The following is a 24,363-nucleotide window of genomic DNA, read 5'->3' as shown; positions in this document are numbered from 1 at the left end:
ACGAATCCGAAAATAGTGTTAAGTAATATTATGGAAATTAATAAACAATGCAATTAAGTGCAATATTAAACGCTTAAAAATTAGTAAAAGTCATTTAGTGATTGGTTTAAATTATATTGGACAATTTGTAGTGGTACACAAATTTCAATAGACATTTCTTATCTAAAATTCTTTATTCATTGAGGAAACATCTGACGGCCATTTTGTTAAATTTATTTCCAAACGTATCCCCTCCAAATTGAAAACAACCGAAGGTCGACGCTGCTCTCGGTTTGCATAAAGTATTTTTGGTTAGGTTAATAATTGTGTTGATGAAATTAAAAGTAAGTAGATCATTACTATTGTGCTTTTATAGACTTGCAATAAATTTATACAAAAATTTATATTGACGTACGAAATTGTACATACATAGAGCAATTTATGATTTGTAGTTGGATGATAGAAGGCTTGGCACACAGAGGCTATGGCTACTACTTTTATCATGCGTAAAATTCTACTATCCGATTTCTCGCTCTTAGTTTTTAATGTATCATACAATTGGCATATAATTTATTTTATTCATTCGTGTCTTCTTGCGTTAATACATAATGTTATGATTACTTATAACCTCTAAAGTCATAACCTATATAGTATAACCTTAGACGTCAATATTTTAAATATGTTGATATTTTACTATTACCTGAATTATTTTAGTAGAGTGTTTAAATATTTAAAATTGAAATATTGTTTTATATTTTTGTAACGGAACGAACAAAATAATCTATCTTTAAAAAGGATTATCAGATCATATTAATGCTGTAATATTTATGATCTATTTTTGATCGATAAAAATCTATAGTAGTATCAATATATTGAAACAATTGATTTAAATGAACGTTATTTATTCGTAATAATTATTTATATTCTTTTATTTAAAGATTATTTATTTTATATGTTACAGTGATTTCTGGAAATAAATAACATTATATTTCGACAAAATGGATGTTTCTGGTGATTTGACATTGCAATGGGTGGAAGAGGTAGGAAATGTGATTCATGAAGAAGTTATATGTGGCTTGGAAGCAGAATTGGTAGCACCCGAAGAAGAAGTAATAGGAGCCTGCGAAGAAGTTACAGTAGAAGAAACTGGAGAATCGGTTTCCAATGTACCTCCAACAACTGAATCAGAAATTCTAATGGTTCCCCAGACCAGTGATATGGACTCTATTTATATAGTACCACAAGATCAAGGCCATGATTACCTTAATATACAAGTTACAGAAGAAGTAATTGCAGATAATTGGGACAGATCTGGTCCAGATGATGGGTAAGATTCTTATCTATAACAAATATATATCAAGTAAGTCATTCAACTTGACAACCTTAAATTATTCTAAACTATTTGCTGTATAATATGATTTTTCAACAAAGTTGCTTGACATTAAAGAGAACATATAACATAATGATCTTACCGTCTTACTTTTTTGTCAGGATATGAAGATCACCTTCAGCTTTTGTAATAGGACACTTAATACTTCTTCATATATTTTGATACAGTATCAAAATCGTAGTAAAAAAAGTATTATATAAGGTAGAAAATAAAGTTAATACTTACTGAGAAATTAGTAAAATGTTTTATTTTAAGCAATGTTTGAACTGTTATTTTTTACAATCAGTAAAATTGTAATATAATATTTATTATGTTTGCTATCCATAATATGCAAGACAGTTATCATATTGATATTATATTTTTGATGACATCAAACATGTTGATATGGTAGATTTTTTTAGAAAAAACTAATATTTAAGACAAAAATTGAATATTTTTAACCATAATTAATTTGTCTGTAAAATATGATTTTATGATGCTATTATCAACTGTACTATACCAGATAGTATTCTAGTATTTTAGTATTTTTGAATGTTAACTTCGGAAAGTTAAAGCTTTGATGTTAATGCTAAGATTTTTTGATTACAAGTGCATATTTTTTAAATTAACATCCGTGATTTATGAGTATAACTTCGTCAATGAATAAAATATTTTTTCTTATAACTTTGTCAGGATATGAATTTGTGTTCTCTATTTGATGCAGAGAAAACTCATAAGATTATACATAATTCTTAAACTCTTTCTCATGGCATCCCTAATGCTTTGAAAGGTGATACGGATAATATTTTGAATAAAATTCTGAAATTAAAGGATCTATACAATACTAGTCTGGCTAATTTCATTATCTCATAAAATTTGACATGATATATGTAATTGTTATCATAAATTCTTTATTTGTTACAATTTTACTATACATTATTATGCATTTTTGCATATTAAAGTTGTTATTATTATAAAACATTTTATTAAGATATAAAATCTTAAAATGGTAGAATTATACTACTACTTAATTGATTTAGAATATTTGCCTGCGTATAAAATTTTAATTACAAGATTTTCATTATATTTTAATCTTCTTCCATGAATACTGTTACTATAAATAATTTTTACTACACTAAGTTTAGTGAGTAACTCATATTGTTTTCTAAAATCTAGTAAAAATAACAGATTAAACGTACATCATAATAAAAGTTACATTAATTGGAGACTTTTTATCTTATCAAAAAAATTAAATAGAGAAAAATATTGAACATTGTTATATGTGCTCTCAATGTCAAGTGAATTTTTAATTTTTTTATACAGCAAATAGTTCAGATTTAAGAACATCAATTAAATTATATATCTGGTATATTTATAAATGATTATTAAATCAAAATTATGTACTTGTACATTAAACTATAGTAATTAATAATTTATCTATAAAAATAAAAATTTAATACAAAAATATTTTCAATGAAAGGGTCGAAATTCCAGAAACAAAAGTTTCTCATGACAATCTCTTAGAATATGATGACATGGAAATACCATTACCCATTGATCAAGATTCTTACACAAATACTCGTCCATATCCATGCGATTTTTGTAGTCGAAGATTCAGAAAAAAGGCAAATTTAATGAATCATATGGTGGCACATCAAACTGATCGTCCTCATCATTGTAATTTATGTGGAGCTCGTTATGTACGAAAGTGTGATCTTATGAATCATTTAAAAACTCATGCTTATGCTCCATCTCGGGATGGCTTGGATGATGATTTAAATGATGATGATTCATTAGCTCCTGAAGAAGAAGAAACTAATAAAGGTAGACGTAAGAAAGTACAATCTAACGCACCAAGAAAACGTAAAAACAACTCAACTATTCCCAAAAGAAATAATGATGATGTAAAAGTTGAAATGGATAAATATGTTAATAAATCTTATGATTATGTGGATGAAGATATGCGTTTATTAGAAGAAATGACTAATCGAAATTCAGTTCGTGGTAATAATTATCCATCAAGCTCAAGATGGAATGAACAAATATCACCAGTATCAAATGAACAACAACCTCCACGGTGGCCTATTACAGACCCAACAAAACCATATGTTTGTCAGTATTGTGGTGTGGGCTTTGCAAGAGAAAAAGCTCTTGCATCCCATGCTCGTATTCATGGTGGAGACAGCCCATTTGAATGTACTTCTTGTGGTGACATGTTCTGGGATGTTAATAGTTTAAGAGAACATGTTCGAATTAAACATGGAGGAACTGCACAATCGGATATAGAGGAGTTTGATACAAATGATGCTACTTATACAGGTGATGAAAGATTTGGAGAATTTTATTGCAACACTTGTGGAGTTCCTTTTCATCGTTTAGATTTGCTTAAACGCCATCAAAAGTAAGACTTATATACATATTCTGAGTGAAAGAAATGCCCAAAAGTATAGATATAATAAAAATTTATTATTTATAAAGCTGATGTAAATTATATTTACAAATCAGTATGTTTCACTGTTAATCTTGCCAATAGTAAGTTTCATATATCATTTTTGGGTTTCTTTTAATAATTATACATATAATCTATAATTGTAACTTTTTTTTATAAATCTATATGTGATATTGTTATGATTAATACATAAATAATTAGAAATTATTTTACTTTTTGAATTTTTTTAGTCATTTACAGGAAAATAGTTTTGTAATTCTGCGTGGTAATACTATAATTTTAATTTTATTATTGGTTACATTAGGATTCATGTTAAGCAAGAAATGGACATGATGGAAGGTTCGAGTCAGCATCATGTGTGCAATGTATGCGGAGAGTGGTTTGAAGAAGCATTAGCTTTATTAGCACATGCCGAACTTCATGCTAGGTATGATATATCTTTAATAATTATTATAGAAGTTAACATGATCATGTTTACATGCAAAATAACTTTTCTCACTTTCTTTTAATTTTATTTCTAGATACATTTATTTAATATTTATTTCTGTGTTCTATATTTTGTATCCAGTATTCTGTATCTATATTCATAATATTTGATATCAAATTAAATTTCAAATAAAATGAAAAGCTTATAAAGAAAATTTAAAAAATTATACATATAAGAGATAACATATATCTTTTCTATTACAAAAATTGAAAGGCAATATTAAATAGATAATGCCTTCCCAATGATTGACACTACATTGTTATTTTAATACTTACTAATAATTGCTTCCATCTTATTATGTAGATCTCCTAGTCGTCGGTGCTTATTGTGTGGGGAGAGATGTCGTGATGATGCAGAAGTTGCAGAACATGTTCGTCAAAATCATGCAGAAGATGCGCCACCAAATACGTGTACACTTTGTGGAAAAACATGCAAAGACAAACGTAGTTTATTGAAACATTCATGGGTGCATAATGTTGATAAAACATTTAGTTGCACAAAATGTGGAAAACGATTTCATAGTAAAGCTAGGTTACGAAGGTAATAAGTTATACAACTTAAAAAGTTACGCTATACAACAAGAAGATAATCTAAGTGAATTCATTTATAGGCATATGGTTTCGCATCGTAACAAAATGGTTGCATGTGATGAATGTGGAGAAGAATTTCCTGATGGTAGAGCTCTTGTGAGTCATCGTCATTCTCATAATAAAGATCTAGGTGGTCGTTCATTTCCTTGTCGCGAGTGTGGAAAAACATTTGGTAGTCGTAGCTCTCAGCAAATACATATTCGTATTCACACAGGAGAAAGACCTTATGGTTGCAGGTTTTGTTGGAAAGCATTTGCAGATGGTGGTACATTAAGAAAACATGAACGGATTCATACCGGTGAAAAACCCTATGGATGTGCTATCTGCCCTCGTGCATTTAATCAAAGAGTAAGGAAATAATAATTTATAAATATAACTTTGTTAGCATTTTTATTGATAATTTTTATTTTTGTTCTGCATGTTTCTTACATCATCGAAAATTGAAACATGAAAATATGTGATATTATTAACGGTTACTATTTAACTTCATATAGGTAGTTCTCAGAGAACATGTACGAGCTCATCATTCAGGTCCTGATCCAAAATGCGTTGGTAGTGTTACACCATATTTATGCAAAGTGTGTGGTGATGCTTATGCAACATCGGAAGAAATTGTAGCTCATATAGTACAGCACTGTGATGATAACACTGCATTAAGACGTCAACCACAGACCGGACCACGCAAATATAAAAGAAGGCGTAAATTAAAGCCTCATGAAACAACTACAATGTTAAGAATTAATGAAAATTATGATACACTTGAAGCTGGATCTGATTCAGACGACAATACAAAACGGAAACTTGGTAGGAAAAATAAACAACATAGATCAAATGTCGAAGAAGGTTATCAAAATGTTCTTAAAAGTTTTGAAAGTTCTTTACAAAATATAAATTCAATAGTAAGTAATTCTAAACTGAATCCTGCAAAATCAAAATTATCAAAGAAAAAACTGAGGAAAGAAGAAAAGAAAAATGAAGGGCAAACATCGTGTCAACCAGGTAGACCCAAAATGATACATACTCAAAAAACAAGAGTACCTGTTGAAATGGGTAGTGATGGTGTTAAAAAGGGTCAAAAAACCAAAACGATGGTAACAAGAACTCCTAAAGTAATGCCAAGTGAACATAAATTGGGTATCTTTCCTGGGGGAGAAAGGAACAGACCAAGAACAAAAAATGTTAGTTATCATATTGAGGGAAAATTACAATTAACATCTGCAACATTTCCTAAACCAAAGGAAGACATTGTAAAATTATCATCACAAGTACAGCCACAAATGGTAACAAATATAAAAATAGAACCTGGTGTAAAAAAATCTTTGGACAGTAATCATAGTAACAATAATAGTAATATTGTTAAAATAAACAATGATAAATTAGACCAAACATCAAGAAAAAAGTCCACTGTTTTTAAAAAGATAAAAAAGCAAAAGCAAATGCTCATAAAAGAAGAACCAAATGATAATACGAATGAAGATGAAACACAAAACAATAACAATACAGAGAATACTAATTCTATACGGTTAATGGAACACACAGTAGATGGAAATAGCCTAGAAGTTGCTTTTGAAGCTAGTGTTGTTACAGCGGAAGAAGAAACTATTCTTCCTGATGTTGATACAATGACTAATAATGATAATATTGGAAATGGAAATGTTAAGCTTAGTGTGAAGGTAGAATCTACACCTCAGAGAATGTTGGCGATTCATAGTGTAATTACACCTGTGGATGACGTTCCAGAAACTATAATACCAGATACTCTGGAATATACATGCGAAATGTGTTCCGCGGTATTTTCCAGTCGTGCAGAGCTTTTGGTACATGTACCAATACATATTTGATTTAATTTATCTAATATTATGAAAGCAGGTATGAAAATTTGTTCTATTCTAAATGCACTTGTTTAATGAATCAATTTTTAACAATGAATGAAATTTGTTTAATTTAAGTTGGCTTTATATTATGCCAAAGTATCCCTTATTTGTTGCTCCATGGAGTGCACTTTATGTTTATGATATGTTCCAAAGTTATTAATTTTATGAGTTAATCTGTCTCATTCTAAAAACATAAAAACATTTGTGGGTAATATTATGTTCATTTTATACTACTCATGTTTTTAAGAAAAAAACTTCGATTCAAATATTAACTTCAACTTGAATTATAATACAGCAACAGGAAATGTTTAAAATGATTTTATATACATGCACACAATTAAGAAGGTAAATATTCAATAAGAAATTAAAAACTTGAAATTTAACAATTGATAATTTAGTAATAATGATCAGTTGTAAGTCATATTCTTTTAAAGTATAGAATTTAATAAAACTTCAATTATTAATAATTGGATCTAAGAAACATATGTTACTTGTATCACTACAAAATTTTATTTATACATTTGCTTTATTTTTTAATGAAGTCATATAATTAAAAGATAAAATTTGTAAATTATCATATGATATGTTGCTAGTACATTATAATTTAATTCATAATTATTTGTTTAAAAATTGTGCTTCTTTTCTCACCAATAGTGTATACATGTATATTTAATATAATTGTGATTATTATAAATGTAATAATTACAGAAATAACTATTGTTCTTAAAAAACAAAAAACAAAAAACAATTTTTTGAATTAAACCACTAAAAAGTCATTTTTATTATAATAATTTATGAGTGCAGCCTGTTGTGAATGTATGACAAATATATTATTTTTTTCTTAAAGAAGCAGTGTTAATATCAAATTTATATTAAATTTTTATTATCGTGTATATGTATGCGTGTGTGTGCGCGCGCGTGTGTGAATTTCACTCGGAATTATTAAGAATATCAATGTTTATATAAATAACAAATTTTACTTTTCAATAATTTTAATATATCAATGTTTATAAGTATTATTGTTTAATTTGTCATAATTGCAGTAATATTGTTACTGTATAGACGCACATTTATTTTGGTAACACTGCATTGTTATTGAAATTTAATAAAAGTATGTGTAATAATATCTATGACAGTGATTTCAAATAATTCAATTGGGTAATACAAAACATGTAATACAAATATTATTATATTTTATTAACTAAATACTAGGTGTAAATTATAATGAAAAAGTTATAAAACTAAATGTTATTTTGAATATTCTGTTATGTATTGTTGTACATTCTGTTGTATATTTAGATTTGTAAGCCTAGTAATATCTATTGTGAAAATTAGAGGTATTTTTGTCAAGCGCTAAAGTATAATATCACTAAATGATAAAAATATTTTATGAAAATGATTGTAAGACTTTTATTCTACGAAAATAGTAACAGTATGTTTTTCCTATTTCATTGGTTTATATAACGATATTTGAATGGATACAAATTATTGAAATTTGCTGTAATGTAATTTTTATATTTGCCATAAAAGTGGTCATATATTAGAATTGTATTCTTATTATTCTTTCACCTTGAAACAGACAAAAAAGACAATATTATAAGATTTATTCTAGAATTAGTAATTTCTTTAACTTTACAATTTTGTTACATATTATTTTAATATCATTCAAAAAATTCTATAGGCTTGTAAACATGTTACTTATAAACTGAATGATACTACAAACTACCAAATAAATTTCTATTCTTTTTTAATGTTTAATATTTTCGGTTATTAATTAATATTTTTGTAAACGTGTTATTATAGCTTAGCAATTGACCATATATCTCGGACTTCTTTGACTAAAAATATAATTCATTCATAAACTATTAAATTATAAACTTAAATTACACGAAATTTAATGAAATTAAATTCTATAAAATTGAAAATTTATTTTCAAAATCAACAATTAATGTATATATTTTATGTACCCAATGTTTTTATTCATACTATAGTTGGTATTGACATATGGATTATGTTTCTAAAAAGTCTAAACTATTATTATTTTCCATCTGTAGAACATCAGATTAAAAGAAATTCATTATATTTCAATGGCATTATGTAAGGCAATCAATCAAAAATAATGTATGCTGTATTTTTGTAGCAAAAAAGTATTTGAATATGATAAAGGTTTCTGTACTGTCTGTCATAGTCTTTTTGCAGAAATGAATATATTTTATTATTTGATATACCCTTCCCTGTGTCCACAGGATTGGGATACAGTGCCTATTTATAAACTCATTTCTATTTTTCCAAAAATGAGTCACATTTTAATGATGGATTCAGAGTTCAAGAATTCAGAAGATTGAATAAATAAAGAATCCATTCTAGGATAAACTAATATGATAAAACATGACTAATAATGTAACTTTTATCATAACATTTTATGTTTATATGTATAATGTACATATTTTGCAACTAATAACTTCCTTTGGTAAAGCCTAATTATTCTTTTCCTGTTCATGAGAAAAAAATTGAAGTCATTTAAAAACATGTATTATTATAAAACAAGATTATAGTGTCATAAGATTAAAAAATTACAAACATATGACCAATGTAAAATATGAATTTATAATTCATATTATGTATAAAGTAAAAAAATAACATCTGGAAAATGTGTAAATATTATTTGCATAAATCATGTCATAAAAATTGGTTAAAAATTTTGAGAATATAGCTTTCATAAATGGACAAAATTTAAAACAAATCACATTCCTGGTTATAATATCTAATATTTTTTTTAATACGTTTTCACATTGTACATTAATTTTAATCATTTAATGAATGCAAATATAAAGCAGCTAGTATAGAAAATATTCAGGAAGGCTTAAATCAAGAAGATCAAATAGAATATGTATAATTTTTAATCGTTAGAGTGAGTCATATATAGGTAAATTATGGCTCTTTAAACTTATAAAATTATTAGAATAAATTAAGCATTATAATAATGTGTCGCATGATAAAATTTTAACCAGTTATAAAAAATCTTATATATAAATCACTTTATTAATAAATTAAAGTCTAAGATATGTATAGATATGTAAGGATTAGATTTGTATTGTCATTCATAAAAATGCATTTGCATTTTCAATGAATAATTAGTAAAAATGTATATATTATCACGTTGGGTTTGGTATGTTTTTCGTAATTTTACTTTTTTTTTTTTTTTTAAATTAAAGTTGCATTAAAGATGCAGCTATCTATATCCGCACATAATTAAGGATGATATACACATATACTGTAGTGTATATGTACATATGTATATATGTACTCAATTGTATTTTAACTATATAAATTTATAGAGACCAGGGTATTGCACATTATACATCATTGTCAATTGTGTGTATGTTGTATTGTATATATCCACACGCGTGCGTGCGTGCGTGTGGAAAGGGACTTTACATTGTGTACGCGCATATGTAATGTATACATGTATAATATATATTATATATTATATACAATATATTAATATATAATATAAAGTGTGTGTGTGTGTGTGTGTGTGTGTGTGTGTGTGTGTGTGTGTGTGTGTGTGTATGTATGTATGTATGTATACTCTGCTATGATAAAGATAACATTTTGGCAAAAATTGGATAAATTTCTATTTTGTGCAATAGCTCATGATTTATGAATATTTAAAAAGTATTGTTTTTTTATGAACAGTAATTTGATTAAATAGAAAATTCAATTTAAAGCATGAGTAAACATTACGCATGCAAATATTTATTAATTGAAATAATTATAGTCAAATTTCACAATAAAACAAGTGGAAACAGAGTTATCGGTATAACTGGTATGGTTTTGCAATACATAAATATATCTATAATATTAATTGTATTTACGTTAAGAACAGATAAATAATTTAATAAACTGTATGTTTATTTAGGGAATAAAGTCACAAATACTATAAATTTCTTTCTCAAATCCCATACATATGACAGAAAGGATAATTAATACTGCTCCAATAATACTTGTGGATGATGGTTCTTCCTTAAAAACATATATTTGTATAATATATGCTAAAATAATATCTAATGATCTGGTAATAGATACTTTCCCTGCTCCTTCAATTTTTAAGGCTTTTGTCACAAGAACTTGTCCACAAAGACCAGTTATTGATAAAGAAAGTATATTGCCCCATGAAAACCAGTCATTTGGTAGAATCAACTTGTATTCATGATTTTCAGGAATAATGAAGAAAAAAAATGTTGCTGCTATGAGTGACCAGGCAGATAAATTTAAAACAATTATTGAATAGTGTATTTCTAGACATTTTCTCATTATCACAATATTTAAAGCTGTAAATAAAGTTGCTGTCAATGCACATATATACCCCATAACATCATATGTTTCTGTTTTATGTATCTGCAAAACAAAATTATTACATGAATCCTTTTAATATTGTACATGAATGCATGTAAAATAACTGGTAAGTTCTTAAATGTGTTCAATAAAATAATTATTGAATATTTAGCATTTTAATTAACAATATCTAATTATAAATATTATTAACACATTGCTTTTAACATTATATAAAGCATAGATGAACTTGCTATTCTTGATTTTAAAATAAAAGATATTTGTATTTAATTCAATATAAATCATTTTTACCTGAAATAGTAATGGTGGCCTGGCTACAAGTATAACACCTGTAAAAAGCACACAGACAACTACTATGCGCAACAAACCACATGGCTCTTTCAAGAATAGGAAAGAAAGTGCAATAACAATAATTGGAGAACTAAATATAATTGTCGTAGCATCGCCCAAAGGTAATTTTCTAAAGCTGTAGTATAATAATAATAAAGTCATACCACCTACAAAACCCTATATAAAATATACACATTTTAAAAAACTCTAATTATAGAATACTACACTATTAATATCAATATTGGTTTACATAACATTAAACATTACACTGTATATTAAAAATCTGTATAATTTTTATAACAAATATTAAATATAATACTAATAATCATTTGTAAAATAATAAAACCGGATATTATTAATAGAAACAAATAGAAAATGTGAAATAATAAAAAACATATACGCTCACATATATGATATGGCGATATACATACCTGAAGATGTATAAGCATTTGTTGACCCTTAGGCCCTAGAAAATTCTTAGATGTTTTAATTGCAACAATAACCATTGCTAATATTTGCAGAATTGCTCTAATTATTAGCAATAACATCGGATCAACATTACGGACTACTTTTACTAGAGCAGAACTGATTGTAAAAAATGTACCAGACAGGAATGCTAAAAATACACCAAACCATCTTGTACCTTCCTGGTATGTTTCAATATTGTTAGCAAATTGTTCATTATAATGGTAAGCAGGATGGACACTATTGTAAGAAGTTGTAGATTCAATGCTGAACTTCATAATTCAAATTGTTGTAAACCTGCACAATACACAATTTTCTTGAATGTAGTACATATAACAGACTACTGTCTACTGTACATCTGTTCCATACAATTAGCTTATAGCTTAGTACGTCAAGAAGATTAACAGAGGATTAATAATCCTTAAAACATGGAGTGAAATGAGATATCAAATATTTATATTAAAGCTAATTGTAAAGCATAATGCTGCAAATATATAAAAAGAAAAAAGTATATGTAAAAATAAGAAAAGATTAAGCTAAGTAGAATATATTTTTATTAATTTTCTGTGGTATAATACATATCTATATACTTTAATGTGTATTTAGACTATTTTAAACGTATTTGTTTTCAAATATATTATTTATTTATAAAATATATTATTGTCAATAAGTATAGTTATATCACCTGTACAGTTCTCATACAAACATACATATATATATATACATGTGTGTGGGTGTCTCTCTGTGCGCGTGTGTGAGTATGTATATATATATGTATAATAAAACTATGTAAATGTTGGATTAATTAATAAGTAATATCAAAATTTTCCGTATTTTCGTATTTTATATCTAAATAAAAAGCAGTAGTATTTTATATTAAATATTTTGATATTACTCTTATTGAGCAAACCAATAGTTTATATGCATATAATAAGTTAGTCCTTTCCAAATTTTAAACTTTTATCTGGTTGATCGATACGGTATAAATTGTTTCCTAAATTAAAATATCCCAAATATTCTATAGTCTCAGGAGTAGTATCAATATGATAATGTCCTCCTTCACCATGGTGTGAGAAACTGTGAAAATGTTGTACTCTCAGATCTAAATCCTATAAAAATATAAAATATTCAAATAATATTTTATTATAGTAATCTTATAAGCCATAACTTATTAAGTAGTTTAAATAGCTGCAGCAGAAATTAACCAAAAATAATTTATTTTTTGGACAACTGTTTAATACTAAGTTTATGAATTCTTTTTATTTGTTCTCTATTAATTTAGTTCTATGTAAATAAATTGCAACTTTTAAAAAGAACTTACTGTTTCTGAACTCACAAATGTTCCAACAGCAACAAGAGGAGTTGACATATTATAAAAACGTAACCAATCATTTAGTTGCTGTACATTATTTAATGATTTAGTAGAAAAATCTTGCATTACATGCTGTTTTACTTTTCCTTTGTTAATTAAAAATGTTCCACCAATGCCTATTTAAAAAATTGTACTAATTTTTCTTACTTAAATAAGACTATAATGAATTCTGTACACACACAAATAAAATTTATTTACCAACAAGTTTATTTTCGTAATGGTGTGCAAGTGCTTTTTGCATAGAGGCTACAAAATCATCCTCTCCAATGCGCTTTTTAACATGCACTTTTAAAACGGATCCTGTTTCACCTTGACTTACAAACAGATTTGCTAACAATGCAAGTCGTGTTTCATTGCCATTTAATATTTCAAGTGTACATTTTTCACTCGACTTATCAACTGAAGCAATACGTGTTTCATTCTTTATTTCAGATGATGAAATTACTAAATTCATCATTAACTAAAATATTATTGATTATAATATGAAAATAAATAAGTATGGAATACATATATACTCATTTTCGTACTTCACAGTTGCAATTTAAATATGGCCATGGTCCAGCACCTGCACCAATAACAAAAGCCTTATCAGAATAGTTTAAGTGTTCTAGAAACTGACGAATGTCATATATCTTATCTCTTTGAACAAGAGGCAATAGATAAGATGGACCTCCGAATTCAAGAATCGTAGGGTTGCCACTTAATCCTAATAACATTTTTACATAATTTTATAATTAATATATATGAATTCCATCAATATAAGTTAATATAAAACTTGATGTTTGGCATGATAATAAAAATTATAAAATACAAATAAGGTAATACCTGAAGCAGAAAGTAAAAATGGTTTCTGTGTTAAATCTGGACAATCTACAACTTCTACTTTGACTTCTGCAAAATTTGTAGATAATCCTTCTTCTAAAACTGTAATATGACATATTAAATAAAATTAAAAATACTAAAAAAAAAACAGTTAAATCAGTACAATCATTAATAATATTTACCATTTTTTATTTCATGAAGACTTGGTACATGTAATGGTCTTTCTGTAATTTTCAATTTTTTTACATCTAAAGTTGCCATATTGTTGAAATGTATATTTTTCTCGAAAAATAAATTATACAATATAAGTTATAATCAAATGCACTGGATTCAAGTTTCTAAATTATTTTAATATATTAAATTAATTACAAGATATAATAGTTTATGAAATAATAATTTACTTTTGGTAAAGAGAAAATACGTTATAACTATAAGAAGATGATAACTACAAACGCTATCTAATCACATGCTCCTATTATATGACCTCACTGAAGCAAATATACATATACTTACGTTCACATAATGTTAGGTTAATAACGTATCATTGGATTTTACATCGATAAGGAAAGATACTCTTTTCATAAACGTTATTCTATCTTATAAAAAAATATGATTATCAGTTGAGAACATTCATATATTTGAAATATGACAATGAATCAGGAAAATACTGCTAAAAAATATTTAAATATTTATATAAATTATAGGAATTAGAAGTCACAACAAAGTAGAAATTTAGTATAATTGTTATTAAAATATTGAAGTAAAAATCATACTTTTCCAGAAGGAAAAACAATCATCTATTTGTTCGTATGCCTATGAAAATATGTGCACCTTTGACATAACAAAATTCTCATATAATAGTACTTTTCTCTATACAATAGAATATTTGAAGCAAGAATAACATGAAGTAGATGAAAAGAAAACGTACTTTTTATTAATGCGAAATCAATCTTTTTATTGATACGAAATCAATCGATCGCGACTACTATATAAATTATAGCAGGTAGAATTCTATACTATTAAGTTATAGCATAAAATTCTACCGGTTTTAATCAATTCCATTGCAGTTGAAAGAACACAACAAAATTACGCTACTATAAATATATAAAGAAAAAATATTATTGTTTTTCACAAGATAGTATTAGTTTTGTGTATCTCTATATATATACACTGCACAGTGACAAGTTTATACTTGCACATAAGAATCCTCTACAGGTTTTACCTTACACTTAAAAGTGAGTAAAGCAAGAAGTAAAATATAAATGTGCAAGAATATTACAAAATACTGAATTGAAGGCGTTACAAAGTCGATAATGCAGAAATGTAGCTATCAATGGTCCACTTCATTAAATTAATTATATACATTTGTAAAAAATGTCTTATGATATTTATAAAACTATAAAATAATCATTAACAAGAAGAGAGTATTTTTTTCTCATGATCGCAACTTTAGATAATAAATTATAATCCTTAGTATCGTCATCTTAAGAATGTTTTAAGCACATAATTTATTACTTGTTAAATTTAATAATTAAAATGGAATTATGCCTTGTCTCCTGTACATCATTCATACATTGACGACAGATTTATTCAAAAGTTCAAAAGTTAACTTAGGATATAACGCTTCTCTGTAATTGCTCTATGCTGACATTTAATTTGATATATCAACAAAAGATTCATTTTCGTTATAATCAAGAGTAACTTTTGACCCAGTATAATCATATTCTCTTTTCGTAATGGTAATATTGTTTCGTATTTCATTAAATATATCACTAGACAATTTTTTCATCGTTCAGGTGTATAATTCAATGAGCTATATACATACAAATCTTTTATTCGTAATGATACACAGTAATATCGTGGTATGATAATGTGATAATAATAAGTATAATTGGAATATTCTGATATAGTGGGAATAAGAGATAAAAAAACCCATGAGCCAACTTTGCACGTCTCTGACTACTTCGTGTAATACCATTATGTAATTATGATTCTGTAAACAAGTTTCTTCGAATACATTAAAAGCATTCGGGAATTATTTTTTTTTAATTCACATTATAGCATTCTAAATATCATTACATTTACAACGTAAATTTATATCGTTTAAATTATTAAAAATATTGTTTGATTTAATATAAAACCTTTCTTGTGCGCAAAATATTCTGTTTACAACTTATGTTTGGTTATAGAATGTACGATTATAGTGCATTTTTAGATATAACCGTCACGCGAGAATATCTTATGTAATCACAATTGTAAAAAACATTCATTTGCTATTACTTTTGATACAAACGTAAGTTTTAAGTTTGGTTTGAAGTTTTGTACGAATCATAACATTTTCTAAATTAGCAAGAAATTAACTACGATATTAATTTCAGAATGAATATTTCAACTGATTTACAAATTGGTCTTTATCTTACTATAAATATTTTAATACTAAAAATTAACAAAATAGTTGAATAAATTCTAATACAATAACAAAAAACTGTTTAATAATATGAAAATTTTTATAAATGTATTACTTCTTAATATAATAATGTATTACATTTTTATTATAAATTTCAAACTATTTATTTTTTCCCAACTTCAAAATATAATATAATAGCAATTTTATTTATAAAAATAAAATGTATGTGTATATAGTTATTATATAAAATTAGTAATATCAATATACTGGAAATGCATGATAATCATCCCAATGATAAAATTTAAGGATGTCTGAGAGACAAAGTTCTAACTGGACCAAGATCCAAAAACAATTGAAATAAACATAGATGTACAATATTGTTTTTAAACATTAAAGTATAATGAGATCTTTTCTAATAATCTTTTGTTATTATTATTTTGTCATACAATGACAAGTAAATAAGTCACTATCATTATCAAAGGTGAAAATTGCTTATAATCCTATTAAAATCAAATTTTTTATTCATAGTAACTCAACTTAATAAGTATTATGTTTTTTTAAACCCTAAATTTTTTTTTTATATGCTATGAGGTTTTAGGTTTTTTGCACAACGTTCATGTAACTCAAGTTACATATTTTTTGTGAGATTTTAAATTTATAGAGATTGTTTTATAATTGTATTATAATGAGAATCTAATTGTATCACTATGAGAACTAATAAAAAGGAAAAGCTTTCATGACAAAGTAAAAATGTTGCAGAAGTAATAGTAAAAGTAGACATACATACATATATAAAAAAGCAAATCATTTCAAATAGGATAGAATAGGTAAATATTTATACAATAACTACATCAGTATCTTCGAAGAGGTATACATGCATGTAAATATATATATATGATTCTTTATATAAATATATACATATACACATTTTATAAATATAATATATGTATACATATTAGACCATCCTTTTTACAAATAGTAGAATTTCAAACAAAATGTATAATACATTTTAAAGTATATCTTTAATAAGCATTTTTACAAAATAATTATTTATTACATTTATGAGCAACTATTTTTGAAAATACTTATTGCAATTTTTCTTGCAATAGTTTTTCAAGTTTGCGCACATCTACTGCAAATTTACGAATACCTTCGCTTAGTTTATCAGTTGCCATCTGATCCTCATTTAAAAGCCATCTGAACTTGGCTTCATTTAAATTGATTTTGTGTAGATCGCTTTTTTTAGCTGCATCCTCTGTTAATACTTTACGAATAGGTTCGTTGCTTTTTTCCAATTCTTCCAATAATTTTGGACTTATAGTTAAAAAATCACAACCAGCCAGTTGCTTAATTTCACCTAAAATTTGTATATATCAAAATGTTTATATATTATTTTTTTTTAAATTCATAAGTTTACCTGTATTTCTAAAAGAAGCACCCATTACAACAGTTTTATAACCAAATTTTTTATAGTAGTTATAAATTTTTGTAACTGATAATACTCCTGGATCTTCTTTAGCTTCATATACTTTCTTATCTGTGTTTGCTACGTACCTGTAAAAATGATTAATATGAATAATTATAATTTTAAAATGTTAAATCAAATAGAACATCTACCAATCAAGAATTCTGCCAACGAAAGGTGAAATAAGAGTTACTCCAGCTTCTGCACAAGCAATAGCTTGAGTGAAAGAAAATAAAAGAGTTAGATTGCAATGAATGCCATACTTTTCTTCAAGTTCTCTATAAAAATATATATTAAAATGTATTCAATATTAAATATTATTAAAATATAATGATAGTATAATATATTTATATTAATACTCACTTTGCAGCTTGAATACCTTCCCAGGTAGAAGCTAATTTAATTAATACACGTTCCTTGTCTACCCCATTCTCTTCATATAAATCAATCAACTTTTTTGCTTTTTCAATGCTAGCATTTTTGTTGAATGATAGCCGAGCATCTACTTCTGTAGAAACTCTTCCAGGAATAATATTAAGTATTTCTTTACCAAACAAGATACATGTGAAATCTAATGCTGCTTCAATTTGTTCTTCTAATGTGCTAATAATAATATATGTTTTTAATTAAAGAGAAAAAAATAAGTAAATATTTTTACTTACGATCCTGTCTTTTTGCCATAATGAACAGCTTTATCAATTAAATTAGCATATTTCTTTTGACTGGCTGCAGCAAGAATCAAGGATGGATTGGTAGTTGCATCAGTCGGTTTAAATTGTTCCATGGCTATAATTAAAGATTAAGTCACGTATAAAGTTAACTTTAGTTAAACTGCAGTTTTAATTTTTTGTAAATTTTTATTTTTTCCAAAGATGTTTAATAAAACAATGCATTAATAATTCAATTCACTCTTCAGTTATTTAATTCGAACCAATGATCATAACATTATTATTAAAAATTAATATATAGGATACTGTGTTAAGGTATTATTAATAAAACATAGTATTAAATTGTAATTTATTATTTATTGCCAAGGTTACTTAGCATATGATCATTGTAAAATGCACGTATTAAATAAACCTGCTTCATATTGCGTTTAACAATAATTGATGACTTTAATTAATTAATGACTTTAATTTTAGTACTGTCGTTATTATATAAAATTAATGCCGTTCCAAGTATTTCAAATACGCAACAATAAATGTTATTGTTTTACATACGAACATTTTTGAATTGGTCGCGCGAACATATCGATAACATTTTTCATGTATATATATATATATATATATATATATATATATATATATATATATATATATATATATATATATATATATACTGTTATTTTATTTCTTTTTGATATTAAATTCTACAGAATAATTAATATTTGGATATATCACATCTACTATCGAAGAATTAATCGTAAGAAACAAATCATGCGTTTGTGTTGTGTCTATTAAACCAAGTTCGGTAACCTTCACCTATGCCCGGAATCGTATGACTTCAAATATATTTTTTTTACTCGAATTATTATTCGGTTACCTTCAAAGTCACCGGTGTCGGCAACAACTGTTGTCATCTCCTTTAATTGAGCCAGTGAACTCGACATCTTCACTTTCTTTAATTGTGGCTCACTCATTCTATCGTTACCTTTATAAACTTCGGGACATTGAAAATTTTGTCGACTGGAGCGCGTGGTTGCCAAATGCTTGTGAATGTTATCATCTGTGACGTTATAGTATGATGGCGCTGATGAAACATTAAATTATAAATAAAAGTTAGAAAATTAGAAAATTAGAAAAGTTAGAAGTATCTTAAGATGTAAAATATAAAATTACAATATTATAATATTTGAAAATAATAGAAAGATAACGAATAAGTAATATAATTACTCATTTTTCGTATCTATTTTTCGTAATAATTTATATCTGATATAGATCATTATATTATAAATATCAATATTTATAAATTCAAATAAAAATTGTACACAAAATATATTTTATTGCTCATTAATAAATAGTAAATATATGTATCTACGTATGTACATATATAGTGCATTATAATAATATTTTTGTTCAAATGTTTATTCTATTAAGGTTTGAATAAAAAAAACTGTTACATATGATGACTTGCAAATTTTATTATAAAGAATAATATATGAATTCACTGTTATAAATAAATCTATAGAAGATAATTGTTCTTTTAAAGCTTTCTTATGAAAAATTTTTGTTTGATATTTCTAAGAACAAGAAAGAAAAATTTGAAAATACTAACTTGAGAATGCTAAATGAAGTGGAAAATAACTTCTTATGTGATTAAAAAATTATTAATCCGAATAATTTTTAATAGAAAAATAATATATATATATATATCAAAATTATAAAAAATTGTTAGAATTATACATATGTAATGGTTATTCGTACAGATATATAAAAAGTAGATATAGGGAATCTATATTTCCATAAATAATTTAAAGATTTCACAACTAAATGACTTTAAAAATTAACAACTATGGTAGACCGGTAATCTCTATTATATCGACGCGTCTTAAAGGTAGGACTGACTATGAATCGCAGATGCGAAATGTATTCATGTAAGAATTAGAATGTGCGTTCCATTTCATGAATGTGATATGACGCATTTCATGCATTGTCTTAATGAAATGAAATAAATCTGAAGAGAAAAAAAACTAAACTCATGTAGTTAAAAGTAGGCTTCAATTATTAATAGTTCATTTCTTTTCTTATGTACTTTGCAGTCGTTTTTTAATTGCATATCTTCTTGCGATATTAATAAAATTATGCGTTCGTTATTCTAATTAAATTAGAATTATTATTCTGTCTTTGCTTCTTATGCTGAATATATTTAAAAGAAAAAGAAAATAGTTGCGTGGAACCACGCAACTTGTATGTAGTTATGTTGAGCAATTTTATATTTTAATAAAGTTCTTTTTTAAATAATTAATATTATAGTTATCGATTTATAATGTTGATAAATAAGCAAGTTAAAAGAAAGAAAAATCACTATATAACTTGAAGATAAACTGTTAAACTCAAATTACAACATAATGGCTTTATTCAGCAAAATAAACATTTAGATTTAAACACCACCAATCGTCTTATGCCTTTTCAATATGTTTGCCCAGCGGTCCCTATTCTCTTGCAATATAGTAGAAGAACGTTTACTACTTCAGTTTAACACATCATAAGGACTTCTCAGTTAAAAATTGAGGTGCTAGAAATATAATCTAATATGATGGATCAGAGAAAAAAGGATTTATTAAAAAACATATCAATTAAATTAAATTACATATCAATTAAAATAAACATGTAATTAATTTAAATAATTAATCTCGTTAATGTTAATTGTATATAATCAAAGTTTCATTTCAATTCTATCAACATCAATTCAAGATTACGAACATGTGAATATTATCAATTCGGATATTGATAACGCACAGTTGGAAATAAAAGAAAACTTTAGTTCAATAAGGTGTATAAAAGAAATTATAGGAGGTAATTTATGTATTTTTAGTTGTCTAAACCACCGTGCACAATTTAACTTTGATTCATATAAATGATATAGAAAATAGTAACTACAATAAAAATATTGCAAATGTAAATCTTAGAGGACAGTTATTTATATCCTATATCCCTGTTTCCAATACTCTATCAAAATAGCATCCTTCCAAGAATTTAAATAGGAAAGTTAATAAATTAAAAGTACTATATGATCTATATAAAAGGATATTAGAATGTGAAGAAAGAATAATAGATTCAATTCATATGATAGATGGAAGGATCGAAAAACAGAATAAAATTCAAGAGAAAAACTATTTTAGAGTATTTAATTTCTTTATTAGATAATGTATGCAGAGAATGATCATTAGAATATAGAATATAAGGATAAATAAATAAGAAATATTTAATTTAATTAATTTAGTTTAATTTAATTTAATTTTTGTTTAAATTAAGGTCCATCTAATATGATAAATAGCATTGAATCCATCATTTTTTATAAATTACTGAATGTAGCCAATGATATCAGTTTTCTCACTAATATAGTTATTTCTAAAAAGTTGCATTTGCCATAACTTTTCATTAAATTATATTATTTAGGAAAGTAAATGACATTGTAGTAGTCATGCATTAATCAATTAGTACGGATTATAATTGTATAAAAATTTTAATAAAGTTACGAAACTATTTATTATAAAATTTATATTTTCTTTTACTTTTATAAGTTAAGGATAGGTAATAATATAATTAAAATTGTTTCCCATTTTCTCATGGCATTATAAATTAACATTTATTTAAGTATTTGTTATATTTTATTTTTGATATCAATTACCAATAAAACATGAAGATCTCTTTCTCTCTATGGGCTTAAAGTGTACATACACAGATAACATTTTCTTTTACAAATACTTCTTCGTTATTTATACTTAGCATAATATTCGAAATAAGAATTTATTTCAAAATGGAACAGAATATATTATTTATTTAACAAGTACGAATTTTATATTTAAATAATTCTATGGATAAGACAATATAAAAAAGAAATTTAGTTTAGAAATTTAGAAATGCAAATTGATTGAATAAAAATGAAAAGTATTGATAAACGAAAACAAAGAAATCATGTTACTGCCATAGTAAGCTGTAAAAAAATATGTTTAATTATGAGTTCGTAGTTTTTTAAGGAGTAGAAATCAATTTTTCTTTACTTTAATTTTTATTAAATTGAAAGATAACTTACTTCATAAGCGATAGTGGAGGCATGCCAGGATCTGCACCTTTTCTAAATCCTACAAATATATATACATGTAAGTATATTTACCAATATTGAAACACTTATCATACACACTGCGTTATAAATATCAATAAGTATTTATAATAAATATATCAAATAGGAAATAACAAAATCTAACCTAAAAAGAGGACAGTAGGGATAAAACCCCAATGAAATATAACTTTGCTAACATCTAAGACAATAGCAATCTTTTGCTTTGTACTTGGACTTATTGCCATTTTTAGAAAATTAATTTTTGATTGATGATCGAGAAAATACCATGTGCGTTTTCAAAGGAAATCTTAGCCCTACAATCTCAACTAACGTAGATATGGTGTCTAATACTTCAATCCAATGGAAATCTTAGTCCAATAATCTTAATTAACGCAGATATGGTGTTCAATACTTGAAAATACAAGTCATGTATTCATGTATATAGAATGAGATCTTATTCATTTTTTTGTGACAAATCAGGTAAGGTTATAACGGAATGTAATTTATTCCTGTGCTGTTATAGGTGATTTTGTGAACGTTTAATTATTAAGGCATATGTACAACAATAGATGATAATATAAATTTAATTTGAAATGTTGAAATTTAATCTTAATGAATTTTGTCTCTATAATTTCAAATTAATGTCCACAAAATAGAATTTTATTAAAGATTAATTATTAAAGGTATAAGATTGTTTTTGTAAACATCTCATAAAAGTAATTACGTATATGAACATTGTTAATATATTAAGAAAACATAGGTATTATAAGTTTGTGTTCGATTAAATGTGATTATTGAGTTATAGATCATGTGGTTATTGTTGAGTATGTAAATATATTTTATCATTTTAGTATCAACAATTTCAATGATAAGTGAAAGAAAAAACATTCAATACTTTTGTACCCATTTTATAATACCTATAATTGCTTATGAAATTATAGTATTGTATTTGTATAGTATTGTATATATATTATGATTTTATAGTATTGTATAGGCTAATTGATACTATTTTGTAATACTATCTTAGTACTATGTACATAATTGCGCATGGGGATTGTACGATCCAAGGGAATTTTGTGACGATGAAGAAACTTGCCCTATTGGACATGAAATAGTTTTTATGATATAAAGTTTTTTTATTATAATTTCGAACAACAATACTAAAGATTTAGATAAAATTATATTCTTTTATGTTTACAGGACAATAATCTTAGGAATATTAGGTACAATCATGATTTGATGGATCTGCTTTTATTGTAACATGGGAGAGACATATTGGTATAATAAACTTGATAGTACGATTAGATCCTGACTTACAAATAAAATTGGCAATAACAAATAAGTATTTAGAGATATTATTGGATAAAGATATTTGTAATATATGAAAAAATCAGAAGAATAATAGGGAAGAATAATAGAAGAATAATACAAAATCTTAAGAATAATAAAGAGAAAGGCAACTTTTTCATTTATTATTTACTGTGATAAAGTATTGACATTTTATATATTTTTTATTTATAATTACAATTTTTTTTTTATAATTACTATAGTTATATAATGTATAATATATAATAATATATAATTAATAAGAAGAAAATTATAACTACAACTGCATG

At 25.6% G+C, this 24,363-nt stretch overlaps 4 protein-coding genes across 5 annotated transcripts; 1 reads left to right on the top strand and 3 right to left on the bottom strand.

Annotated features, from left to right (window-relative positions):
• The first annotated feature begins 172 nt into the window (after window positions 1-172).
• Window positions 173-8,950, top strand: LOC124950837 (zinc finger protein 845). Its single transcript, XM_047498191.1, has 7 exons — window positions 173-323; window positions 941-1,306; window positions 2,829-3,749; window positions 4,102-4,224; window positions 4,588-4,824; window positions 4,895-5,222; window positions 5,369-8,950. The coding sequence occupies exons 2-7, from the start codon at window positions 978-980 to the stop codon at window positions 6,713-6,715; spliced, it is 3,285 nt and encodes a 1,094-aa protein (XP_047354147.1). The 5' UTR covers window positions 173-323; window positions 941-977; the 3' UTR covers window positions 6,716-8,950.
• A 1,570-nt stretch (window positions 8,951-10,520) lies between these two features.
• Window positions 10,521-12,439, bottom strand: LOC124950839 (solute carrier family 35 member G1-like). The gene is made up of 3 exons (XM_047498206.1): window positions 11,866-12,439; window positions 11,396-11,611; window positions 10,521-11,149 (listed from the first exon to the last, which is right to left on the bottom strand). Exons 1-3 carry the CDS (start codon window positions 12,175-12,177, stop codon window positions 10,667-10,669), a joined length of 1,011 nt encoding a protein of 336 aa, XP_047354162.1. The 5' UTR covers window positions 12,178-12,439; the 3' UTR covers window positions 10,521-10,666.
• Window positions 12,440-12,562: 123 nt separating this feature from the next.
• On the bottom strand, window positions 12,563-16,597 carry LOC124950841 (ester hydrolase C11orf54 homolog). Of its 2 annotated transcripts, XM_047498209.1 has the most exons (7): window positions 14,607-16,597; window positions 14,276-14,431; window positions 14,097-14,195; window positions 13,799-13,977; window positions 13,470-13,731; window positions 13,221-13,387; window positions 12,563-13,008 (listed from the first exon to the last, which is right to left on the bottom strand). In XM_047498209.1, exons 2-7 carry the CDS (start codon window positions 14,352-14,354, stop codon window positions 12,835-12,837), a joined length of 960 nt encoding a protein of 319 aa, XP_047354165.1. In that variant the 5' UTR covers window positions 14,355-14,431; window positions 14,607-16,597; the 3' UTR covers window positions 12,563-12,834. The 2 variants fall into 2 exon arrangements, with proteins under 2 accessions (XP_047354165.1, XP_047354164.1); XM_047498208.1 differs by lacking the exon at window positions 14,607-16,597 and having other exon boundaries at window positions 14,276-14,585.
• Window positions 16,598-17,503: 906 nt separating this feature from the next.
• LOC124950840 (transaldolase) lies at window positions 17,504-19,714 on the bottom strand. The gene is made up of 6 exons (XM_047498207.1): window positions 19,508-19,714; window positions 18,628-18,751; window positions 18,329-18,568; window positions 18,118-18,243; window positions 17,918-18,054; window positions 17,504-17,857 (listed from the first exon to the last, which is right to left on the bottom strand). The coding sequence occupies exons 1-6, from the start codon at window positions 19,602-19,604 to the stop codon at window positions 17,586-17,588; spliced, it is 996 nt and encodes a 331-aa protein (XP_047354163.1). The 5' UTR covers window positions 19,605-19,714; the 3' UTR covers window positions 17,504-17,585.
• Between the last annotated feature and the right edge of the window lie 4,649 nt (window positions 19,715-24,363).

This window comes from Vespa velutina, chromosome 8 (assembly GCF_912470025.1).
Source record: "Vespa velutina chromosome 8, iVesVel2.1, whole genome shotgun sequence".
NCBI lineage: Eukaryota > Metazoa > Arthropoda > Insecta > Hymenoptera > Vespidae > Vespa > Vespa velutina.
Note: the sequence above shows the minus strand (reverse complement) of the source record. Positions and strands in the feature narration are given on the sequence as shown.